Source organism: Emys orbicularis, chromosome 13, assembly GCF_028017835.1.
Source record: "Emys orbicularis isolate rEmyOrb1 chromosome 13, rEmyOrb1.hap1, whole genome shotgun sequence".
NCBI classification, from domain to species: domain Eukaryota; kingdom Metazoa; phylum Chordata; order Testudines; family Emydidae; genus Emys; species Emys orbicularis.
Genome location: NC_088695.1, coordinates 17303299 through 17323334, shown reverse-complemented (window position 1 = coordinate 17323334; position 20036 = coordinate 17303299). Strand labels below are relative to the sequence as shown.

At 43.4% G+C, this 20036-nt stretch overlaps 1 protein-coding gene across 1 annotated transcript; it reads left to right on the top strand.

Annotated features, from left to right (window-relative positions):
- The first annotated feature begins 1958 nt into the window (after nt 1-1958).
- Nucleotides 1959-20036, top strand: LOC135888175 (L-amino-acid oxidase-like). The gene is made up of 7 exons (XM_065415990.1): nt 1959-1971; nt 7440-7663; nt 12085-12191; nt 14593-14794; nt 17429-17482; nt 18381-18514; nt 19223-20036. The coding sequence occupies exons 1-7, from the start codon at nt 1959-1961 to the stop codon at nt 20034-20036; spliced, it is 1548 nt and encodes a 515-aa protein (XP_065272062.1).

Here is a 20036-nt window from a genome sequence, read left to right as displayed (position 1 = left end):
CTACCTTTCATAAACCCATGTTGCGTTACATCCCTTTACCTCTATGAATTTAATTATTCTTTCCTTCACAGTTGGTCCTTCAAAATTGCATACTACTGAGCTCAGACTAACATGTCTGCAATTGTCTAGATCTTTTTTTCCCCTTTTCTTAAATATAGGCACAGTGTTAGCTATTGTCCAGTCATAAGATACAACCCCCGAATAGATAGATTTATTAAAAATCCTTGCTACCATACTCATGTGCCAGTTCTTCCAGTATTCCAACATGGAAATTATCCATTGCCCTCAATTTGAGTACATTAAGTTCTTTAAGTTTTTCTTGCATCTCAGATGTAGTCATATCCAGTTGTAGGCACTCATTTCCACCAACCATACTGCCTTCATGTACATTTTCCATATTATTGAAAACCAAGGCAAAGTATTCATTTGGTTTTTGGACCATTCCTAGATTATCTTTAATCTCCTTCCCATCCATACTGCATAGCACCCCGATCTTCATCCTTCCTTTTCTTTTTTTTATTTACATAACTAAATAACTTATTATTATTTACTTTAATTTCCTTGGCAAGAGCAAATTCAGCATGACTTTAATCAATTCTCACTTTGTGCCTACATTTTATAACATACATGATGCGGCTTTCTTTGCTGGTCAACCCCTTTTTCCAGTCCCTTGAGGTTCTCTCCTTATTCCTAATAATTTTTTTTTAGATGGTTATTCATCCGTATGGGTCTTGGCCTTTCCCTACAAGTTTTTTCCCCTTGTTTGGGATGCAAATTTTAGTTGGTTTTTGCACAGTAGCTAATTTAAAGAAATTCCAAGCCTCCTCCACAGTTAAGTCCTTGAGCTCTTCAGGCCAGCTGGCTTTCTTGACTAATTCCTTCAATTTCCCGAAATCTACCCTTTTCAAATCAAAAACATAGTTGATGATCTGGGTTTGATTATCCTTCCATTTAATTTAAACTGAATCAACCTGTGAGCACTCTATCCAAGGTTATTTCCAATGGCCAGCTCATCTGTGATGTACTCACTATTTACCAAAATGAAGTCTAAAATTGCATCATGTCTTGTTGGTTCAGTGACAATTTGATGAAGAGAGCTGTCCTCTGTCACATCCAGGAATAATTGAGCCTTACCATTATTAGTTGGATGTATTTTCCAATCTATATCTAGGAAGTTAAAGTTTCCCATTATGACACAATTCCAAAAAGTATTTATTGTTCTAATTATATTAAAGAGATCACTATTCATATTGGAATCTGACCCATGAGTTCTATGAGAGAGACAAGAGACTGAAGGTGGGCGAGGTAATATCTTTTATTGGACCAACTTCTGTTGGTGAAAGAGACACGCTTTTGGGCTACACAGAGGTTTTCTTCAGGTCTGGGCTTCTATAGCAGACCCATAACGCTATCCGAGCAGAACCTCTTTTACAATCCTTCAGCGAAAAGGTTTTGATCCAAACAGTTTCTGTTTTGTCCACAGTATCACTTTGTATTTCTTTACAGTTTACCATTTCATGGATGTACGATGTCATCCCACCAACTTTGCCTTTATTGCTATTTCTCCTAAACAGCACACACCCTTCAATGCCTGTATTCCAGTCCTGAGTGCTATTACAATATGTTCCTATGATCCCTGTAATAGCTACTCTGATCTCCTGCACCAGTAATTCCAGTTCCTCCAATGTGGGGGAAGTTACCAGATTCAGAGGGCAGTAGCAAAAGATTGCAGAGGCAGAGCCTTCCAATACCAACATATTTTTTCCCCCGAGGCCAATGTGTGATTCAATCCAGAGTAACCCACAAGCTGTGCTGAGCAACTCATAGGAAGAGGTCCTATGAGTCCATATAATAGCCATCTCAGTGTCATTAGGCTCAGAGTCAACAGTTCCTACCAGGAACTAGCAGAGTGTATAAAGTGACAGGGCTCATTGATGACTTGAGCTGCCAGCTGAAACATGGACAGGTTCTGTGAGTGAAACTTCTTGTCTTAGAACTTTTGCAGTGGGATGTGATGGGTTGCAATTCTGGGCACAGAAGGATGGGACAGTTTGCCCTTTTGGGCCCATCTTACTTTATCAGTTAGCTGATGATATTCAATTAGCTTTATTATTTCACATCTTTCTCTCCCTCTCGTTACCATCATTGTCTTTTTCTTTTTCTCCCTCTTTTACAGTTGATTTTCTCCCAGAATCCTTTACTCCTTTTTAGGCGTGGAATTTGGCGAACACAACACCAATGGTGTATTTTTGTTTGTACTTGGCTTCAGCTACATATTAAGATCAATTTTATTGTCCAATGCTCCGGTACAGAGAATGTATTGGGGACAAATTAGGATTTCAGGAGATGGAGGAAGTTAGTTGTGGGGCAGCTGTTTTAGATTTGATTCAGACTAATAGAGAGGAACTGGTTGAGAATCTGAAGGTGGAAAGCTAAGTTAATTTTACAGCTGCTGGAAATGTATCATATGAAAAATAATTCATGGAAAATTTTTATTTCTATAAAAATCATTTTTAATGAAAAAATGAGAACTGAATTTTTTTTTCTAAAACCGAAATATTTTGGAAACAGCAGAAAAATTATTATTTGTGGGGCTTCTTTTTTGTTTTTGTTTTTGTTACTTTTTGCTTGCTTTTTAGTCAATAAAACAGAAAATTTCAATGAGAATTTTTGGAAAAAATGAAATCTGTGCATTTAAAAAAAATCAAAGGAAAAATACCATTTTGTGTCCAGTATTAGTTCATTTTATTTCTGCACTGGGGAATTTTTATCTGCAAAGCCTTCACTTATGTTAGATGGAAGATTCTAGCAGTCACATGACTTTTTCTGTTACTCCTCCATAGTCCAAAATACTTGACTTCATGGCATGGAATTTGGATGGGACTGATGCCAAACCCACACTGCATGGATTTAGCTGGAGGGGCTGGTTAATGAGAGACTCACGGTGTATGGTTATGAGGGAGACTGGAGAGGAAGAACATGGGGAGACTGCGAGAGCTGCAATGTGCTGGTATCTTGTTCTTTGTCAAAATTCTGATTTGCCCCTCGCAATGTAGTAGAACTGAACATCCGATGCTTGCTGGAGATCAGGGCATTTATGAGGATTAGCTGCTTGAGGTTCACTTCAGATGAGCAAAATAATGTTGGTAGATTGGAGAAAGCAATTTGAAGAATTACTGAGGCTAGGTCTACACTACCCGCCTGAATCGGTGGGTAGAAATCGATCTCTCGGGGATCGAATTATCACGTCTCGTCGGGACGCGACAATCGATCCCCGAATCGACGCTCTTACTCCACCAGCGGAGGTGGAAGTAAGCGCCGTCGACTGGGAGCCGCGGAGGTCGATTTTGCCGCCGTCCTCACAGTGGGGTAAGTCGGCTCCGATACGTCGAATTCAGCTACGCTATTCGCATAGCTGAATTTGCGTATCTTAAATCGACCCCCCCCCGTAGTGAAGACCTGCCCTGAGCCATACATCAGCCCCCACAACTGGGTGGGGCTGAGCATGATTTGAAATAAATGTTAGGGGTTTTGGTTTGATCAAAGATTACTGCTGGGTGCTCGGGGGAAGTCATCACCATGATACAAATTTCTTTCCATCTTTGGGTGAGCATTCCCACTTGCCTGCAAATTAATTTAAAATCCATCAGTAAATCCCAAATGAATGTATCACATAAGTCCCAAGTACATTAAAGGTTGTTATAAGAAGCAATGGTCTTAAATTGCAGCAAGGGCTGTTTAGGTTGGATGTTAGGAAAAACTTCCTAACTGTCAGGCTGGTTAAGCACTGGAATAAATTGCCTAGGGAGGTTGCAGAATCTCCATCATTGGAGATTTTTAAGAGCAGGTTAGACAAACACCTGTCAGGGATGGTCTAGATAATACTTAGTCCTGCCTTGAGTGCAGGTGACTGGACTAAAAGACCCTTTTAGGGGTCCCTTTCCAATCCTACACGTCTATGATTCCTCCAGGAGTTCCATGCAGTGCAGAGAGTTCCACACCCTTCTCAACACAGCTGTAGTTTTTAGGAACTGAACCAGGAGCATGGAACTCATGTGGTGTGTAGGACCTTTTCTGACCCAGGACGAATTCCACCCTAAATTGTTTTCATGACCCCAGATGAGCTTTGGAAGTGATTACCCTTGCTAACCTGTTGCTAGAGCTACCCTCTGCAAATTAATCGCTGTTTGGCATGTAACTCTATGGAAATTAACCTACAGAGAGTATTTCCTGTTCTGTAGTTTAATTGCAAAAACAGCAGGTGTGGCAACTCCTATCTCCAGCCCACGCATCCCTTTGGAAATCTTAACATATCACGTACAGAACATGCAAAAGATGTAGATAATTACAGAGGAAGAACATAGTAATTATTGAGAGCATCAATGCCTTCAATTTACTCCTTCCTGGTTTCACCTATGAAAATGCATTACATAAACATATTTCTGGTTGCGGTGATCATAAACAATTTCTGATTTCAAAAGATGGGATGGGTATTGCACTCAGGTTACTTTCAGTGATTCTGAAATATATGGCGTTGGACTCAGATAGAGTTGGGAATTTAAAGGGCAGACAGTACTGGATTTTCGGGGGGAAATAGTGTCTTATTCTTCCAACACCAGGAAAAACTACACTTTATACTTTTAAAATTATTTTTCATTTCTCCAGAAAGGTTCTTTGAATTTGGATTTCTCCCCTCAACCTACAAGGCTGTGTCTACACTACAGTTGCTACCATGTTGGGAACAAAGTTAGAATACATTTGTTCCCAGATCTGTTTGTACATAGGTCCATTTTGTACTGGAAATGGGACCTGAAATATGTCCCCTAACTTGGAACATAGGCCTCCATATCATTAGCGGCTCAGTTTTTGGACTGAGTCAAAGCTTGGACTGAGTGTAGCTTGGTCGGGTGTGAGAAAAAGGAGATTTTGCATCCCTGATCTGGGGGCTCTCTGTCTGCCAGACCAGTCACTGGTACAAATTAAAGGAGGCTCAGAGATGCTCTACTTTGTCATAGAAATCATAGAACAGTAGGGCTGAAAGGGATCTCAAGAGGTCATCTAGTCCATCCTCCTGCTGAGGCAGGAACAAATAAACCTAGACCATCCCTGACAGGTGTTTGTCTAACTTGTTCTTAAAAACCTCCAATGACGGAGATTCCACATAGTTAACCTGTTCTGGTGCTTAACTATCCTTACAGTTACACATTTTCCCCAAATATCTAAGCTAAATCTCAGTTGCTACAAATTAAGCTAATTACTTCTTGTCCTTCCCTTGGTGGATATAGAGAACAATGGCTCATCATCCCCTTGATAACAATATTTTACATATTTGAAGATGGTTATCATGTCCCCCTTCAGCCTTCTGTTCTCTAGACTAAAGATGCCCAATTCCTTCAACCTTTCCTCTTAGCTAGTCAACCAGTGGAACTCCTTGCCAGAGGATGTTGTGAAGGTCAAGACTATAACTAGATACGTTCATGGAGGATAGGTCGCATTAATGGCTCTTAGCTAGGATGGGCAGGGATGGTGTCCCTAGCCTCTATTTGCCAGGAGCTGGGAATGGGTGACAAGGGATGGATCACTTGATAATTACCTGTTCTGTTCATTCCCTCTGGGGCACCTGGCATTGGCCACTGTCAGAAGACAGGCTATGGGGCTAGATGGACCTTTGGTCTGACCCAGTCTGGCGATTCTTGTGTTCTTAGCTCATGTTTCCTAAACCTCTTATCATTGTTATTGCTCTTCTCTGGAGTGTAGTTCCTCATACTGGTCACCGTTGAGGCCACAGAGCCAAGTAGAGCAGAGGGGTTGCCTCCTGTGTCACACATACAACACTCAAGTTAATGACATTTGTCTTTTCACAACAGCAGCACATTCTTCTTTTTCCTTGCAACAGTCCCATCAAATAGGGTCAGCTCTCCGAGTCCTGTCCCTCTTGTCAGTTTATGCCATGTTTTTAATGCCAGCTGTCAGCTTGACACCAACCCTCCTCCTTTTTCAGCCAGGCTTGGGACCAGGTATGGTTGACTCATGCAATTTGTGATCCACTATTAGCTCCCAGATCCTTTTCAGAAAGACTACTTCCTAGTCAGTCATTTTGTGTTTGTGCATTTGATTTTTCCTTCCTAAGTGCAATACTTTGCATTTGTCTTTGTTGAATTCTTGTTATTCATGTTGGACCAGTTCTCCAATTTATCAAAATCATTTTCAGTTTCCAATCCTGTCCTCCAAAGTGCTTGCAACCCCTTCCAGCTTGGTCCAAGTGCTTGCAACCCCCCAGCTTAGTGACACCTACAAATTTCATACCCACATGCTCTACTCCATCATCCAAACCTTTGATGAAAATATTACATAGTACCAGACCCAGGATAGACCTCTGTCGGATACCACTAGATACATCCTCCCAGACTGACATCAAACCATTGATAAACTACTCTTTGAATAGGGTTTTTTAACCAGTTGTGCACCCACCTTATATTCATTTATCCTAAACCACATTTCACTAGTTTTCTTATGAGAATGTCATGTAGGACGGACTGTGTGAAAAACCTTACAAAAATCAAGCTATTTCATGCCATGTCTTGCAAGATATATTTATTTCAGCAGCCAGTGGCCCATAGGGGCAGTCAGAGATCTCTGGGATATAAAGTTAACCCCTTTTTTTGCCAGGCAATGCTACTTATGTTAGCATGGGAAGGAAGGGTGGTGTGGGTGCTGCTAAGGTTGCTCTGAACCATACAATAGAATTTAGATGGTGAAATTGATCTTTTAAAGCTCTAAGTGGAGTGGGAATTGATTCTGTGATGAACCACATGGTTCTCCATGTGACACTTCCATAGTTGTGCTCAACAGAAGAGACAGTGCCTTAACACTCAATGAGGGGAGAATCATGGAAAAAACAAAAATGTATTTTGTCTAATGGAAAGGAACAACATACCTGAGTTTTTGAATGACATAAAGCAGACTCTGGTTAGGTCCCTCAATTCAGCTCATGAGGCCAAATCTTGAAGACCTCATTCAGAGTCACATTGTCCACAATACAAGATTTTCTCCTGCATCATTCCCTCTGAGAATGGCCAGCCCCCAGATTGTTAGATCCCTATGGTACACACAGATCTAAGTGTATCTGAGAGGGTGGGGCCAGGACCCTTAATGGTAGATTGTGGTTTGAATAGTCCATGTGATATTTTACAGTTTATAAGACAACTGTGAGGATCTGAGTATTCACTTTGCTGCTTTCAACTTATATGCTCACTGCATTTGATCATAATAAAACTCCTTGTTTGTTAATATATCTGAGCTCCACAGCTGAGACTCTTAGCCTCTCCCTACAGCTCAGATGGATCATATCAATAACATTACTGAGCTCTGTGGTCTAAGAGAATGAGTTTGCTTCACCATTTGTGTCATCTGTTTTCTTTCCATCTCTTTCTCTCTAGTACTCCTCCAGATCTTCCTCCTGGTGGTAGTCCCAAGTTTACAGATTCTCCCTGGCATAGAGACGAAGTGGGAAAAATGCTTCATTGACCCTGACTATGAAGAACTGGTGGCTATTGCCAAAAATGGACTGGAAAATGGGTGTCGTTCAAAGAAGGTGGTGATCGTTGGGGCAGGAATAAGTGGACTCACAGCTGCCAAACTGTTGAAAGATGCTGGTTGTAAGGTAATTCCATGGGTGGCATGTAATGGAGGCTGGCGGAGGCTAAGACTCCCCAAACCTCGCATCACTGGGGGGGAGGGCAGTGGTGGATTGCCACATGGGTCCACAGGGCCCATGCCCAGGGGCCCCAACCAATTTAGGGCCACTGGAAAAATTTCCCCGACCACAACCCCAGGGGTGGAGAAGCTCTTGCTCCCCGCTGCAGCACAGAGCTTTTTTGGTCTCAGGGTCACAGTGGGGGGGAGGGTGCGGAAAGGAGCAAGTGGGTGTGGGCCCTCGGGGGGAAGACGCAGAGTGGGGGCAGGGCTGCAGGGAAAGGGGCACTCCCAGCAGGGGGTGAGAGCTTGACCCTGGCTGGGGCTGAGCTCTGAGCTGCTCCCCACCCCAGCCGGGGCCGTGGGTGGGAGGGGCTGAGCTCTCAGCCCCCTGCCCTGGCCAGGGACATGCGGGGCTGAAAGCAACGACTGGGGGTGTAGCCTCAACCAGAAAACGTGGGGCAGGGGGCTAGCCTCCCCAAGAGGAAGCTTCACCCACTGCTCACGGGTAATTCTATTAACTGAGAGGAGCCAGAGACAGGCCAGGGAGTAAGTGCTCCCTTGAAACGGTCTTATTATTTCTTTTTCATAGAGTAGACAATGCTGAAGAATAAAACAAGGTGAACTTAAGTAAGCTAACTGTGAAAGGAAGAAAGCAAGAAAGCATAGTGCAGTATATTATTGCCATTTCCAGGGGGGAAAAGTTAATTAACTTAAAGTTAAGGTTGCCAGAATATTAATAACATTACCATAAGAAAACTTAAATACCAAAAATGTTGCAGGTAAAAAAATCCCAATCCCTATATTTAATGGAAATGGTGATTAGTTAAGGGAATATTCTCAAAGGTTCATGTATTTCTAACAAAATTCTATACGCGTGAAAATTCATATTCACTATCTCACAACAACCTTAACTTTGCCCTTTGCTCTTTTTCTTTATTTTGTTTTTCCATCGAAGGTGCTACTCTCTTGGCTTGCCTGTGGGCCTTGAGAAAGACTGGAACCCATTATCCCTACCCATAGCCCATATATCCGCTACTTCCCCTCTCAGTATCACCCAAGAAATACAGCCCCCAGAGCTGCAAAAGTCAACAGAGATAGCTTGGGCACTTATCTGAGAAGGGCTTAGTTGTTGCATTAAAGACTCTCTCATTGAAAACCTGTTTTCGGTAATACACGGGAAAGGATAATATCTTCCATATTAGAATCTGTTTCTTGAGAGCCCAATTCAGGAATAAGAACAGGAGTACTTGTGGCACCTTAGAGACTAACAAATTTATTAGAGCATAAGCTTTCGTGGGCTACAACCCACTTCTTTGGATGCATATAGAGTGAAACATATATTGAGGAGATATATATACACACACATACACAGAGCACGAACAGGTGGGAGTTGTCTTACCAACTCTGAGAGGCCAATTAAGTAAGAGAAAAAAAACTTTTGAAGTGATAATCAAGATGGCTCAGTACAGACAGTTTGATAAGAAGCAAGTGTGAAAATACTTACAAGGGGAGATAGATTCAATGTTTGTAATGGCTCAGCCATTCCCAGTCTTTATTTAATCCTGTGTTGATTGTGTCTAGTTTGCATATCAATTCCAGCTCAGCAGTCTCTCGTTGGAGTCTGTTTTTGAAGTTTTTCTGTTTTAAGATAGCCACCCGCAGGTCTGTCATAGAATGGCCAGACAGGTTAAAGTGTTCTCCCACTGGTTTTTGAGTATTATGATTCCTGATGTCAGATTTGTGTCCATTAATTCTTTTGCGTAGAGACTGTCCGGTTTGGCCAATGTACATGGCAGAGGGGCATTGCTGGCACATGATGGCATATATCACATTGGTAGATGTGCAGGTGAACGAGCCCCTGATGGTATGGCTGATGTGATTAGGCTGGAGAGGTTTTAGTTGGGGGCTGAAGGTGACAGCTAGTGGTGTTCTGTTATTTTCTTTGTTGGCCCTGTCTTGTAGGAGGTGACTTCTGGGTACTCGTCTGGCTCTGTCAATCTGTTTTTTCACTTCAGCAGGTGGGTATTGTAGTTTTAAGAATGCTTGATAGAGATCTTGTAGGTGCTTGTCTCTATCTGAGGGATTGGAGCAAATGCGGTTATATCTTAGAGCTTGGCTGTAGACAATGGATCTTGTGGTGTGTCCTGGATGGAAGCTTGAGGCATGTAGGTAAGTGTAGCGGTCAGTAGGTTTCCGGTATAGGGTGGTATTTATGTGACCGTCGCTTATTAGCACAGTAGTGTCCAGGAAATGGACCGCTTGTGTGGATTGATCTAGGCTGAGGTTGATGGTGGGATGGAAATTATTGAAATCATGGTGGAATTCCTCAAGGGCTTCTTTTCCATTGGTCCAGATGATGAAGATGTCATCAATGTAGCGCAAGTAGAGTAGGGGCGTTAGGGGACGAGAGCTAAGGAAGCGTTGTTCTAAGTCAGCCATAAAAATGTTGGCATACTGTGGGGCCATGCGGGTACCCATAGCAGTGCCGCTGACTTGAAGGTATATATTGTCCCCAAATGTGAAATAGTTGTGGGTGAGGACAACCTCTCCAGCGCATCATCAGAGATCTACAACCTATCCTGAAAGATGATCCTTTACTCTCACAGATCTTGGGAGACAGACCTGTCCTCGCTTACAGACAACCCCCCAACCTAAAGCAAATACTCACCAGCAACCACACATCACTGAACAAAAACACTGACCCAGGAACCTATCCTTGTAACAAAGCCCGATGCCAACTCTGTCCACATATCTATTCAAGTGACATCATCATAGGGCCTAATCACATCAGCCATACCATCAGGGGCTCGTTCACCTGCACATCTACCAATGTGATATATGCCATCATGTGCCAGCAATGCCCCTCTGCCATGTACATTGGCCAAACCGGACAGTCTCTACGCAAAAGAATTAATGGACACAAATCTGACATCAGGAATCATAATACTCAAAAACCAGTGGGAGAACACTTTAACCTGTCTGGCCATTCTATGACAGACCTGCGGGTGGCTATCTTAAAACAGAAAAACTTCAAAAACAGACTCCAACGAGAGACTGCTGAGCTGGAATTGATATGCAAACTAGACACAATCAACACAGGATTAAATAAAGACTGGGAATGGCTGAGCCATTACAAACATTGAATCTATCTCCCCTTGTAAGTATTTTCACACTTGCTTCTTATCAAACTGTCTGTACTGAGCCATCTTGATTATCACTTCAAAAGTTTTTTTTCTCTTACTTAATTGGCCTCTCAGAGTTGGTAAGACAACTCCCACCTGTTCATGCTCTGTGTATGTGTGTGTATATATATCTCCTCAATATATGTTTCACTCTATATGCATCCGAAGAAGTGGGTTGTAGCCCACGAAAGCTTATGCTCTAATAAATTTGTTAGTCTCTAAGGTGCCACAAGTACTCCTGTTCTTTTTGCGGATACAGACTAACACTGCTGCTACTCTGAAACAATTCAGGAATATATCTCTATTCAGGAAGAATGCTTGAGTACATTCTTAACTTTAAGCACATCCTTCAGTCCCATGGAGTTCAGATTCATCTTAAGCACATGCTTACACAGGTTCCCAAATCAAGGATAGAGTGCGTCCATAAATTGTCCAAAATTACTTTTATAAAATAAGCATTTTCTTTGTGTGGTGACCGTTTGCAATAGAAATGACAGGAGATAAATCAGTTGTTATCGTTCAAGAGAGAAATATACAGTAGAGGTTTTCAAACTCTTTGTATTTGTGACCCCTTTCACACATCAAGACTCTGAGTGTGACCCCCCCTTATAAATTAAAAATAGGGGGGTAATTTAATTTAATGGGGCTCAGGGCTGTCAGCCCCACAGAGCTGACAGCTTGCAACCTCCATGTAACCACCTTGCGACCCCCTGAGGGGTCATGACCCCATGGGCAGCTGGTGACCTGGCCAGTGGGGGAGGCTAGCCCCCGGCCCCTTCCCTTCTGTCCAAGACCCTGCCCCTCCTTTTTTGCCCATCTCCCCAGCAGGAGCCCAGAGCACCCCCACCGCAGCCCTGGGGCGGCCAGGTGATGCGGCAGCAGCGCCCCAGCCCCAAAGCACCGGACAGCGCAGTCTGAGCACCGGGCAGCCAGCTCGGCCCCAGTGCCAGCCACCCTGAGTCCCCATGACAGGCCAGCGAGCCCCAGTCCCAGCCAGCATGGGCTGGGGCAGAGCACTGGGAACTGCAGGAGGGGGACTGAAGGTGGAGGGTGGGCAGGGCCACACCAAGCTGTTTGGGGAGGCACAGCCTACCCCAGCCTATGATACCCGCTGCCCGTGCATGACCCCCAGTTTTAGAACCTCTGATACAGTCACCAGGTACCAGCAAGGGATTGAAAATCATAATCTGTATTTCGTTCCCAGGTTCTCATTCTGGAAGCCAGTCACCGCTTGGGAGGACGCATCATGACCCACAGAGAACAAGATTGGTATGTGGAGTTGGGAGCCATGCGTTTGCCAGGACATCACAGGTAATATACTGTTAACCCTCCTCAGCCACTAATCTTGTTCAGAATAGGGGAAGCCCTATTTTTAAAACTTTGGTGATAATTCCTGGGGGGCGGGGGACCTCATTAAAGGCTCAAATTTGAATAGGCTAAAATGCCCCTTTACTCCATGACATCACGCTGTCAGTCTGTGTGCAGAGGGGAAAGAAATATTCATGGAGTTGTCACTTTTCCTGCATAGGTGGGCTGAGAGTAGGTGGGTACAAGTAGCTAAACCAGCCTAGAAGACACAGGGTTTAGGGCTGGACCAGATTAATTCCCCACCCCACCCCCGCAGCAAATGGGGAACTGGATATTAGAGTCATAATTAGGTCCCATGTATGTTCTTGGACTATGCAACTACACCACAATGGAGCGTTAAAGTGAAGTTATGACTGGGAGCATGTATCAGTAAATGAAGGACAAAACTCCACCTAGAACACTTCAGTCAGCAAAACAACAACAGTTTATAACCCAGGAAATCAACAGTTAAGGTTGAGCTTACAAAACCCCCCACATATTGGAAGGTTTGGACCTTATCATATAAAATACCAAGCTACCAATGCTCTGTCCCCATGGAGACCCCAGCCACCTTCCAGCCACGATTTCTTTCATACCTTCTTTGTAAAATGTGCTGTTTTTGTATTATGGATTTTTTCAAAGGGCTTTCTGAATATTTATTAGTTGGAGCTAGTCAGGGTTTCAGACTGACCAGCTGGTGACCACATAGGTCCTCCAATTTTCTGGGTCCATGTTGCTTATTGAAAAAAATGGGACTCAGGATAAGTTTTATAATTAAACAGCAAAAAACTTAAGACAGCATTGACGTTGCCCTGTGATTGCTCATGCCCTCCCAAAACATTGAGTTCCGCAAAACTCAAACCATCTAGAAACCAGAAAATACAGAGTAAAAGTAAATGCCCACAGAAACTTAACTTGGCCACTCTAGAACTGGCAATACTTACTTGGCAGTACCTGCATGCACGCCAGCTGCATTCACTGTGTTAGGTGTAGCTGTATCGTAATGGTGGAGGAATATGTTGGAGCAGGTTGGAAAAGTGGTGATTGCGACCTGAGGAGGCCGAAGGATTTGTTTCAGGAGCATCATAGAGCTGTGGTTATGATATGAGGAGATCTGGTTCCGAATCCGCCCATGTGTATTATCAAAGGAAAGAGGTGTATATGTACCTTGAAGTTCCAGACCACTTTTAAATGTTTCAAAAGGTCAAGTAGCAACTCCTGTCCCATGGGGCTGGCTGGGCTCACCTCCCTGCTCCAGACACTGCAACCTCTGGTGTCCCAGTGCCACTCAGGTTTGGCCCAGCTGTCATGACAATGGGAGTCTGGTTAGGCCAAATCTGAGTGAGTGACCCTGCAACCCCATGAGCCAGGTCACAACTCCACTCAGACAAACATGTTTTGACATTTCCGAATAGACATTGTTTGGCATTTTTCATTCCACTTTGGGGTGGAAATAATGTCAAAATCTGTTATTTTGACATTTCCCACAGGATAAAATGTACATTTGTCCAATCAGCTCTATATATGAGTCTACTACTACCTTTGGACAGCTCCATCTGGTTCTTTAGCTCAAGTACTATTGGGCTTTGTTTTAAATCCACAGGTCCCTAAATTCAATCTGTGCATTTATACTAACTAGGAGCATTGTTAAAGATGCATCTATATCACCAGCCTGTTTTTGTTTGTTTGTTTGTTTCCTGTTAAGAATTTTAGGAAGGGGCAGCTTTTGCTATCATGTCTCTTGTAATAATCAAGGAAAAGTCTGATTTTACAATTAGTAGAAGTAATACTTGCTCATGGGTTATCCTGGAAGTCAATGGGACTGTTCAGGGAGCAGACAATGTTGGGAGAGATGGTCTAAATTTCTCAAACAAAAAGTAGTTTTCATTGGAAAAAAAATGACATTTTTCCAAACGTAAACTGTTTTGTGAATTTTCAAATTTTTTTTAGTTTTGAGCAAAATTTTTCATTTCACTAAAATTTGTATTCACTAAAATTGTAAACATACTTACAATCATTACTGAAATGGTTACCAACGTGGTTCATTTTCTGCAAAACATGGTTTGCAGTAAATACATTTTTTGATATTTTGTATTAAAAAGCTTGTGAAAATGGGTCTGATGCAAATGATGCCAAACTGAAATAACTTCCGTATTTCAAAAGCTTTCACAATTAAAAAAAGTGACCAGCACTAGTTGCACGATTGACTTTTGGTAAAGTGTGGATCTGGAGTCATTACACACAAATTATTTCAGTTACATAGGTAGGAGTGTGGCATTTGTGTTAGAGGATCATATGCAAGCATATAACTTTCTTTCACATTTTTGAAATTTTCTCTTTTTTCCCCCCTTCCCTTTTTCTTTAGGCTTGTGCGTGAATTTATTAAAAAACTGAAACTGAAACTGAACCCATTCTATAATAGTAATGACAAGGGCTGGTATTTCGTTAACAACGTCAGGGCAAGAGCTGGAGAGGTAGAACGAAACCCTGATATCTTGCAATACCCCGTGCTTCCCACAGAAAGAGGAAAATCTGCCAGTGAGCTTTATAATCAGACACTGGATAAGGTATGTGTGTTGTGGAAAGAATTCGTGAATGTCGGTATGTTCTCACTAAAGAGTTAACTTGGATTCTTGCTTGGGTGTTGGCCCTAAACCCCTAAAACTTAGTAGTCTTTTCAGCCCAGACTCACTGGCAGATTGGAGCCTGGACTTTGCTTTCACTTGCACTAGTAACCCACCCACTGTGCAGTGAAGATGGAGGATAAAACCCTTGAGTGCTGATAGGCCTCCAGTGCCTTCCCACAATTCCCCCTGGGTGGCGGCGCTCAGGAGGACAAACAAGTTGCAGGGATGAAATATAAAGTGGCTTTGCCTACTGCACCATAGAGAACCATGGAACGTGCCTCTGGAAGTCCTAGCGACACACATGGGTCAACGTAGCACCATAAAGGGGACAGTCCCTTGTCTTCGCAGTGTGGCAGCTCATGCCCGTGGTAGGCTAACCAGATGCCGATTTTTTTGGTTGTTGAAAATTTGAAGTTAACCACTGTTAGAGAACTGTTAATTTGAATAGGTGGCGGCTTCTCGCTTCTGAGAGTTTCGCTAGTTTTCTTTGTCGATTTACACACACAAAATTGCTAAATTATAGTTGTACGCATGAGACGTAGGCTCTCAGGGTGTGTCTACACTGCAATAAAACACCAGTGTCTGCTGACTTGGGCTAATGGGGATATAAAATTGCAGTGTAGATTTTTGGGCTTGGGCTGGAGCCTGGGCTCTGGGAACCCTCCCACATTATGTGTTCCCAGAGCCCAGGCTCCAGCCCAAGCCCAAAAATCTACACTGCAATTTTATAGCCCAGCAACCTGAACTCCGTGAGCCCGAGTCAACTGACACGGGCCAGTTGCCGGTGTTTTATTGCAGTGTAGACATACTCTTAAAGGACAGATTTTCAAAGGTATTTACCATCTAAAGAATGCAGAGAGGCACCTGGGGCTAGATTCACAAAGGGACATAGATGCCACCAGAGCGATAGAGTGAGAATGACTCTATAGTCTAGTGCAGTGGTTCTCAACCAGGGGTATATGGAGGGTGACCAGAGGTCCCAATTTTATAGGGACAGTCCTGACATTTGGGGCTTTGTCTTATACAGGCGCCTATTGCCCCCCACCCCCTGTCCCAATTTTTCACACTTGCTATCTGGTCACTCTAGGTACATGTACCCCTGGGGGAAAGCAGAGGTCTTCCAGAGGGTACATCAACTCATCTAGATATTTGTCTAGTTTTACAACAGGCTACATAAAAAGCACTAGTGAAGTCAGAACAAACTAAAATTTCATACAGACAATGACTTGTTTATACTGCTCTATGTACTGCACACTGAAATGTAAGTGCAACATTTATATTCCAATTGATTTATTTTATAATTATAGGGTAAAAATGAGAAAGTCAGCAATTGTTCAGTAATAGTGGCTGTGACACTTTTGTATTTTTAGGTCTGATTTTGTAAGCAAGCTGTTTTCAAGTGAGGTGAAACTTGAGGGTATGCAAGAGAAATCAGCCTCCTGCAAGGGGTACAGTCAGGGTTGCTGGGACAATTCGTATAGTGGGGGTGCTGAGAGCCATTGAACCAAACTGTAAACCCGGCCAGGGAGTGCAGCAGCACCCACAGAACCTATGGGTACAGTAGTCTGGAAAAGTTAAGAACCACTGGTCTAGTGGTTAGGACATTCATGTGGGAGACTCCAAATCCAATCCCCCTGTTCCACTGATTATTTATCCAAGCTGGAACAGCTTTAACAGGAGAGACTAAGGAAGGCCCCCATGAGGTGAGGTGGGAGACTCCTCCTTATCAGCTAGAAGGGGAACATGAACTGGTGGTCTCCCACATTGTGGAAATCCCCTAACCACTGGGGTAAAAGCTATGAGGGCTGTACTGTGCTGCTTGCTAGAAATGCTGTAGGTGGGAAGAGCTCACGGCTTAGAATCCAAAGCAGAGATAGGTGCTGAACTCCCTAAAATGGGGGGGCAGAGGGGGAGCGCTTAAGAAACAACACTTTCCTTGGTGTCTCCCATTGGCTGGCTTAGGTGGTTCCGTGTGCTGGCTTTGTGGATTCTGTTCTTCAGCGCTTAGAGCACGCTATTCATTGTAGACAGCCTGAGCACATGACTCAGGCTTTGTGAATCCCAGCAGATTTCCAGGCAAAGAAAGTTAGGCATTGTGATGCTGAGTGTTGTAACTCCTAAGTCCCATTGTGAATCTAGCCCATAATATTCCATGAGATTTAGGCACTTAGGTGCTTTGGAAATCCATGTAGCTGCCTATCTGCAGCTTTAGATGTCTAAATACCTTTGAAAATCTGGCCCTTAAGTACCTAAGTCACTTCTGGAAATGGGAGTTAGGCCCTATATTCACTTTTGAAAATTTTACATTTAGTCTATTTATTTTTGTTGTTTAGAGTGTCTCAGCGAAAGCAGTTCAGTCAGCTGGAGAATTGTAGGAGCAGAAAACAAGAGCACTGTTAAAAAGATTCTGTTAACAGCTCTTTCACCTGGGCAGTCATGTCATGTCCTGCCCCCTTGTGCCTATGCCCTAGAATATTGCCTATAAGTACATTGTCACATACAGGGAAAATAATAAACTTTAAAGGTAAAGCCATCAGCATGAAACAAACAACTGTTTTCTTGTTTGCTCCCCAGGTGACAACAAACTGCAGTGCTCTGAAAGAGAAATATGATTCCTTTTCCACAAAGGTAATTGAAGTTGGCATTCCAGTATCTTTAAATCTAAAGGTGCCGATTTTCTAAATCTTTCCTCACATTAGCCAATGGAACTCCTTGTGGGATAGATCTTGCCAGGTGTACACAGTCCATGGTAGGAGATAATGCATCAGAACCCTCCTAAAGATTTTGGCTGGGCAGAGTTCGCATGCTCACTTCATGAGTCTTCCTGGGACACCGCATACTTCCCCCTTGGGTCTTCCTGGCTCTGATTTGTGGCATGGGGAGGGCAGGGACGTGGATCCATGTAATCTCTGTTTTTCCCTACCCAAAACTTCAACCCATAGAAAGTGAGCAGTCTCAGTGCTCCCATACTCCCAGTATGTGTGTCATGAAGACACAACCCTATTCCAGTCCTGTGCAACCAACTTGGCATCTCTTCTTCCTATCCCAGCTCGCTGTGTGACATCCAGCTATGAATCTTCATCCACAGTTATTTCTATGAGATAACCTTCCTCTGTGGCCCTACCAATCATTATTTTTACCCCACAGGAGATTTTGGTCTGGACCGTAGTTCTTTAATCAAAGACAATGATATCTTAGTAGGGACACTTTGGGTGAAATCCTGGCCCCATTGAAGTCAATAGCAAAGCTCTGATTGACTTCACTCGGGTCAGGCTTTAACCCGGTGACTCAAAAGGGATGAGGGATTGGGTCTTGAATGTGAGCATCAGCCTTACTTCAATGGCTGGTAATGAGGAAGAAGACAAATCACACTGGAGGGTAGTGAATGGGTTTGACACCTCCCCTGCCTCATTGATATTGAATAATTCCTGTGTTCATTTGAAATGAAATATCCCTTTGACTGTCATTTCTCAATGGGGATATAATATGCATGCGCCTTCCACCGTCTCCGCTCTTCCCCACCCAGGAGTATTTGATTAAAGAAGGAAATTTAAGTAGAGGAGCCATTGACATGATTGGTGACGTGATGAATGAAGATGGTCTATTCCACATGTCATTTCTTTACTCTGTCATGGTCTTTTCCACCTTCTCTGAGAAGAGGTGAGTAGAAAAGCATCTTTATTTACTTGCTTTGTATGTGGAAGCACAATGTGTCTATGGTTATTCAGTACATCCATCTGTCTGTCAACCTCCTACTATCTCATCCATTTGTCATCTCATCTAGCAGTACAGCTGGCTGCCTTCTCTGAAGTAGGCACTGATGGTCTGAATTGTCATAGAGGGTAGGTGCTCATTACTATAGATTTATAGCCACGAAAGGCCGGGGACACTTTCACTGGGGATGAGCTTGGCATTACTGAAAGTGTCCACAGCTACTAACTGAGTGAGTTCTGATGGGATGGCATTCAATAATTAACTCCATAGTGCGAGTATGCGTCAGGGGTATATTGGACCGTAGCTGTGTCGTATTTCAGGAAGCCCTTGGTCAAATGATCCCAAATCATGGCTCACTAATTCCACCCAGCGCCTCCATGAGGCACACCTACTTCCAAGGCAATCTGAGAACCATGGGGATTTTAGAGCGTTTAGAAGAAACAAGCTTTAAACTGAAAGCTGGCCTTAAGCTTAATTACCACAGACCTAGCATTCCGCTCTAATAAAACAAGCTAGAGTTGTACAGTCACTGGTGGCTAGATTCTCTCTCCTATTATGCAAGCTCTGCCTATTACTCTTGTGACATTCTCTCAGATAACTGTGGTCAGATGCTGTAACTGTTTGATTATCATCTTTTCCCCACCTTTCTTTCAGTTATGATGAGATCACGGGGGGATTCGATCAGCTTCCGCAGGCTTTCTACCAGGATATTCACAGGAGCGTTATATTTAACTCCCCGGTAGTGAAGATACTACAAGACAATGACCAAGTGAAAGTGTTTTACCGCAGACCACACACCTCATTCCCCTTATCTGTGACGGCCGACTATGTCCTTGTCACAGCCACGGCAAAAGCCACACGGCTCATTAAATTTTCTCCCCCTCTTTCTGCTAAGAAGACCCATGCCCTGCGCTCCATTCACTACGCAAGAGCCACTAAGATATTCTTGATCTGTTCTGAAAAATTTTGGCAGAAGGATGGAATCTATAATGGGAGGTCAATCACTGATCGCCCATCCAGAGTCATCTACTACCCCAGCCACAATTTCTCCAGTGGGGCGGGGGTGATCTTGGCTTCCTACACCTGGGTGGATGACGCTGAATTCTTCATTCCCCTCGATGATGAAAAGTGTGTTGATGTGGTGCTGGAGGACCTGGCAGAAATCCACCAGGTGCCCAAGAATTATATCCAGAAGGTCTGCAATAAACACGTAATCAAGAAATGGGGCCTGGACAAATATGCGATGGGAGGATATGTTTCATTCACCCCGTACCAGTTTGTCGACTACTCCAAAGCTTTGTTTCAGAATGAAGGGAGGGTCCATTTTTCAGGAGAACATACCGCCCAGCCTCATGCCTGGATCGAAACGTCTATGAAATCTGCTGTGAGAGCAGCCAGGAACATACATGGTGCTATAAATGCATCGCCCTGGCGACAGCAGAAGAAGCTGAAAGAAAATGAATTGTAA

Excerpts from the sequence above, each read along its gene's own strand:
- LOC135888175 (XM_065415990.1), top strand. Across the intron at positions 12,192-14,592 it reads CGTTTGCCAGGACATCACAG|GCTTGTGCGTGAATTTATTA; the intron begins GTAATATACTGT and ends CTTTTTCTTTAG. Across the intron at positions 14,795-17,428 it reads ATAATCAGACACTGGATAAG|GTGACAACAAACTGCAGTGC; the intron begins GTATGTGTGTTG and ends TTTGCTCCCCAG.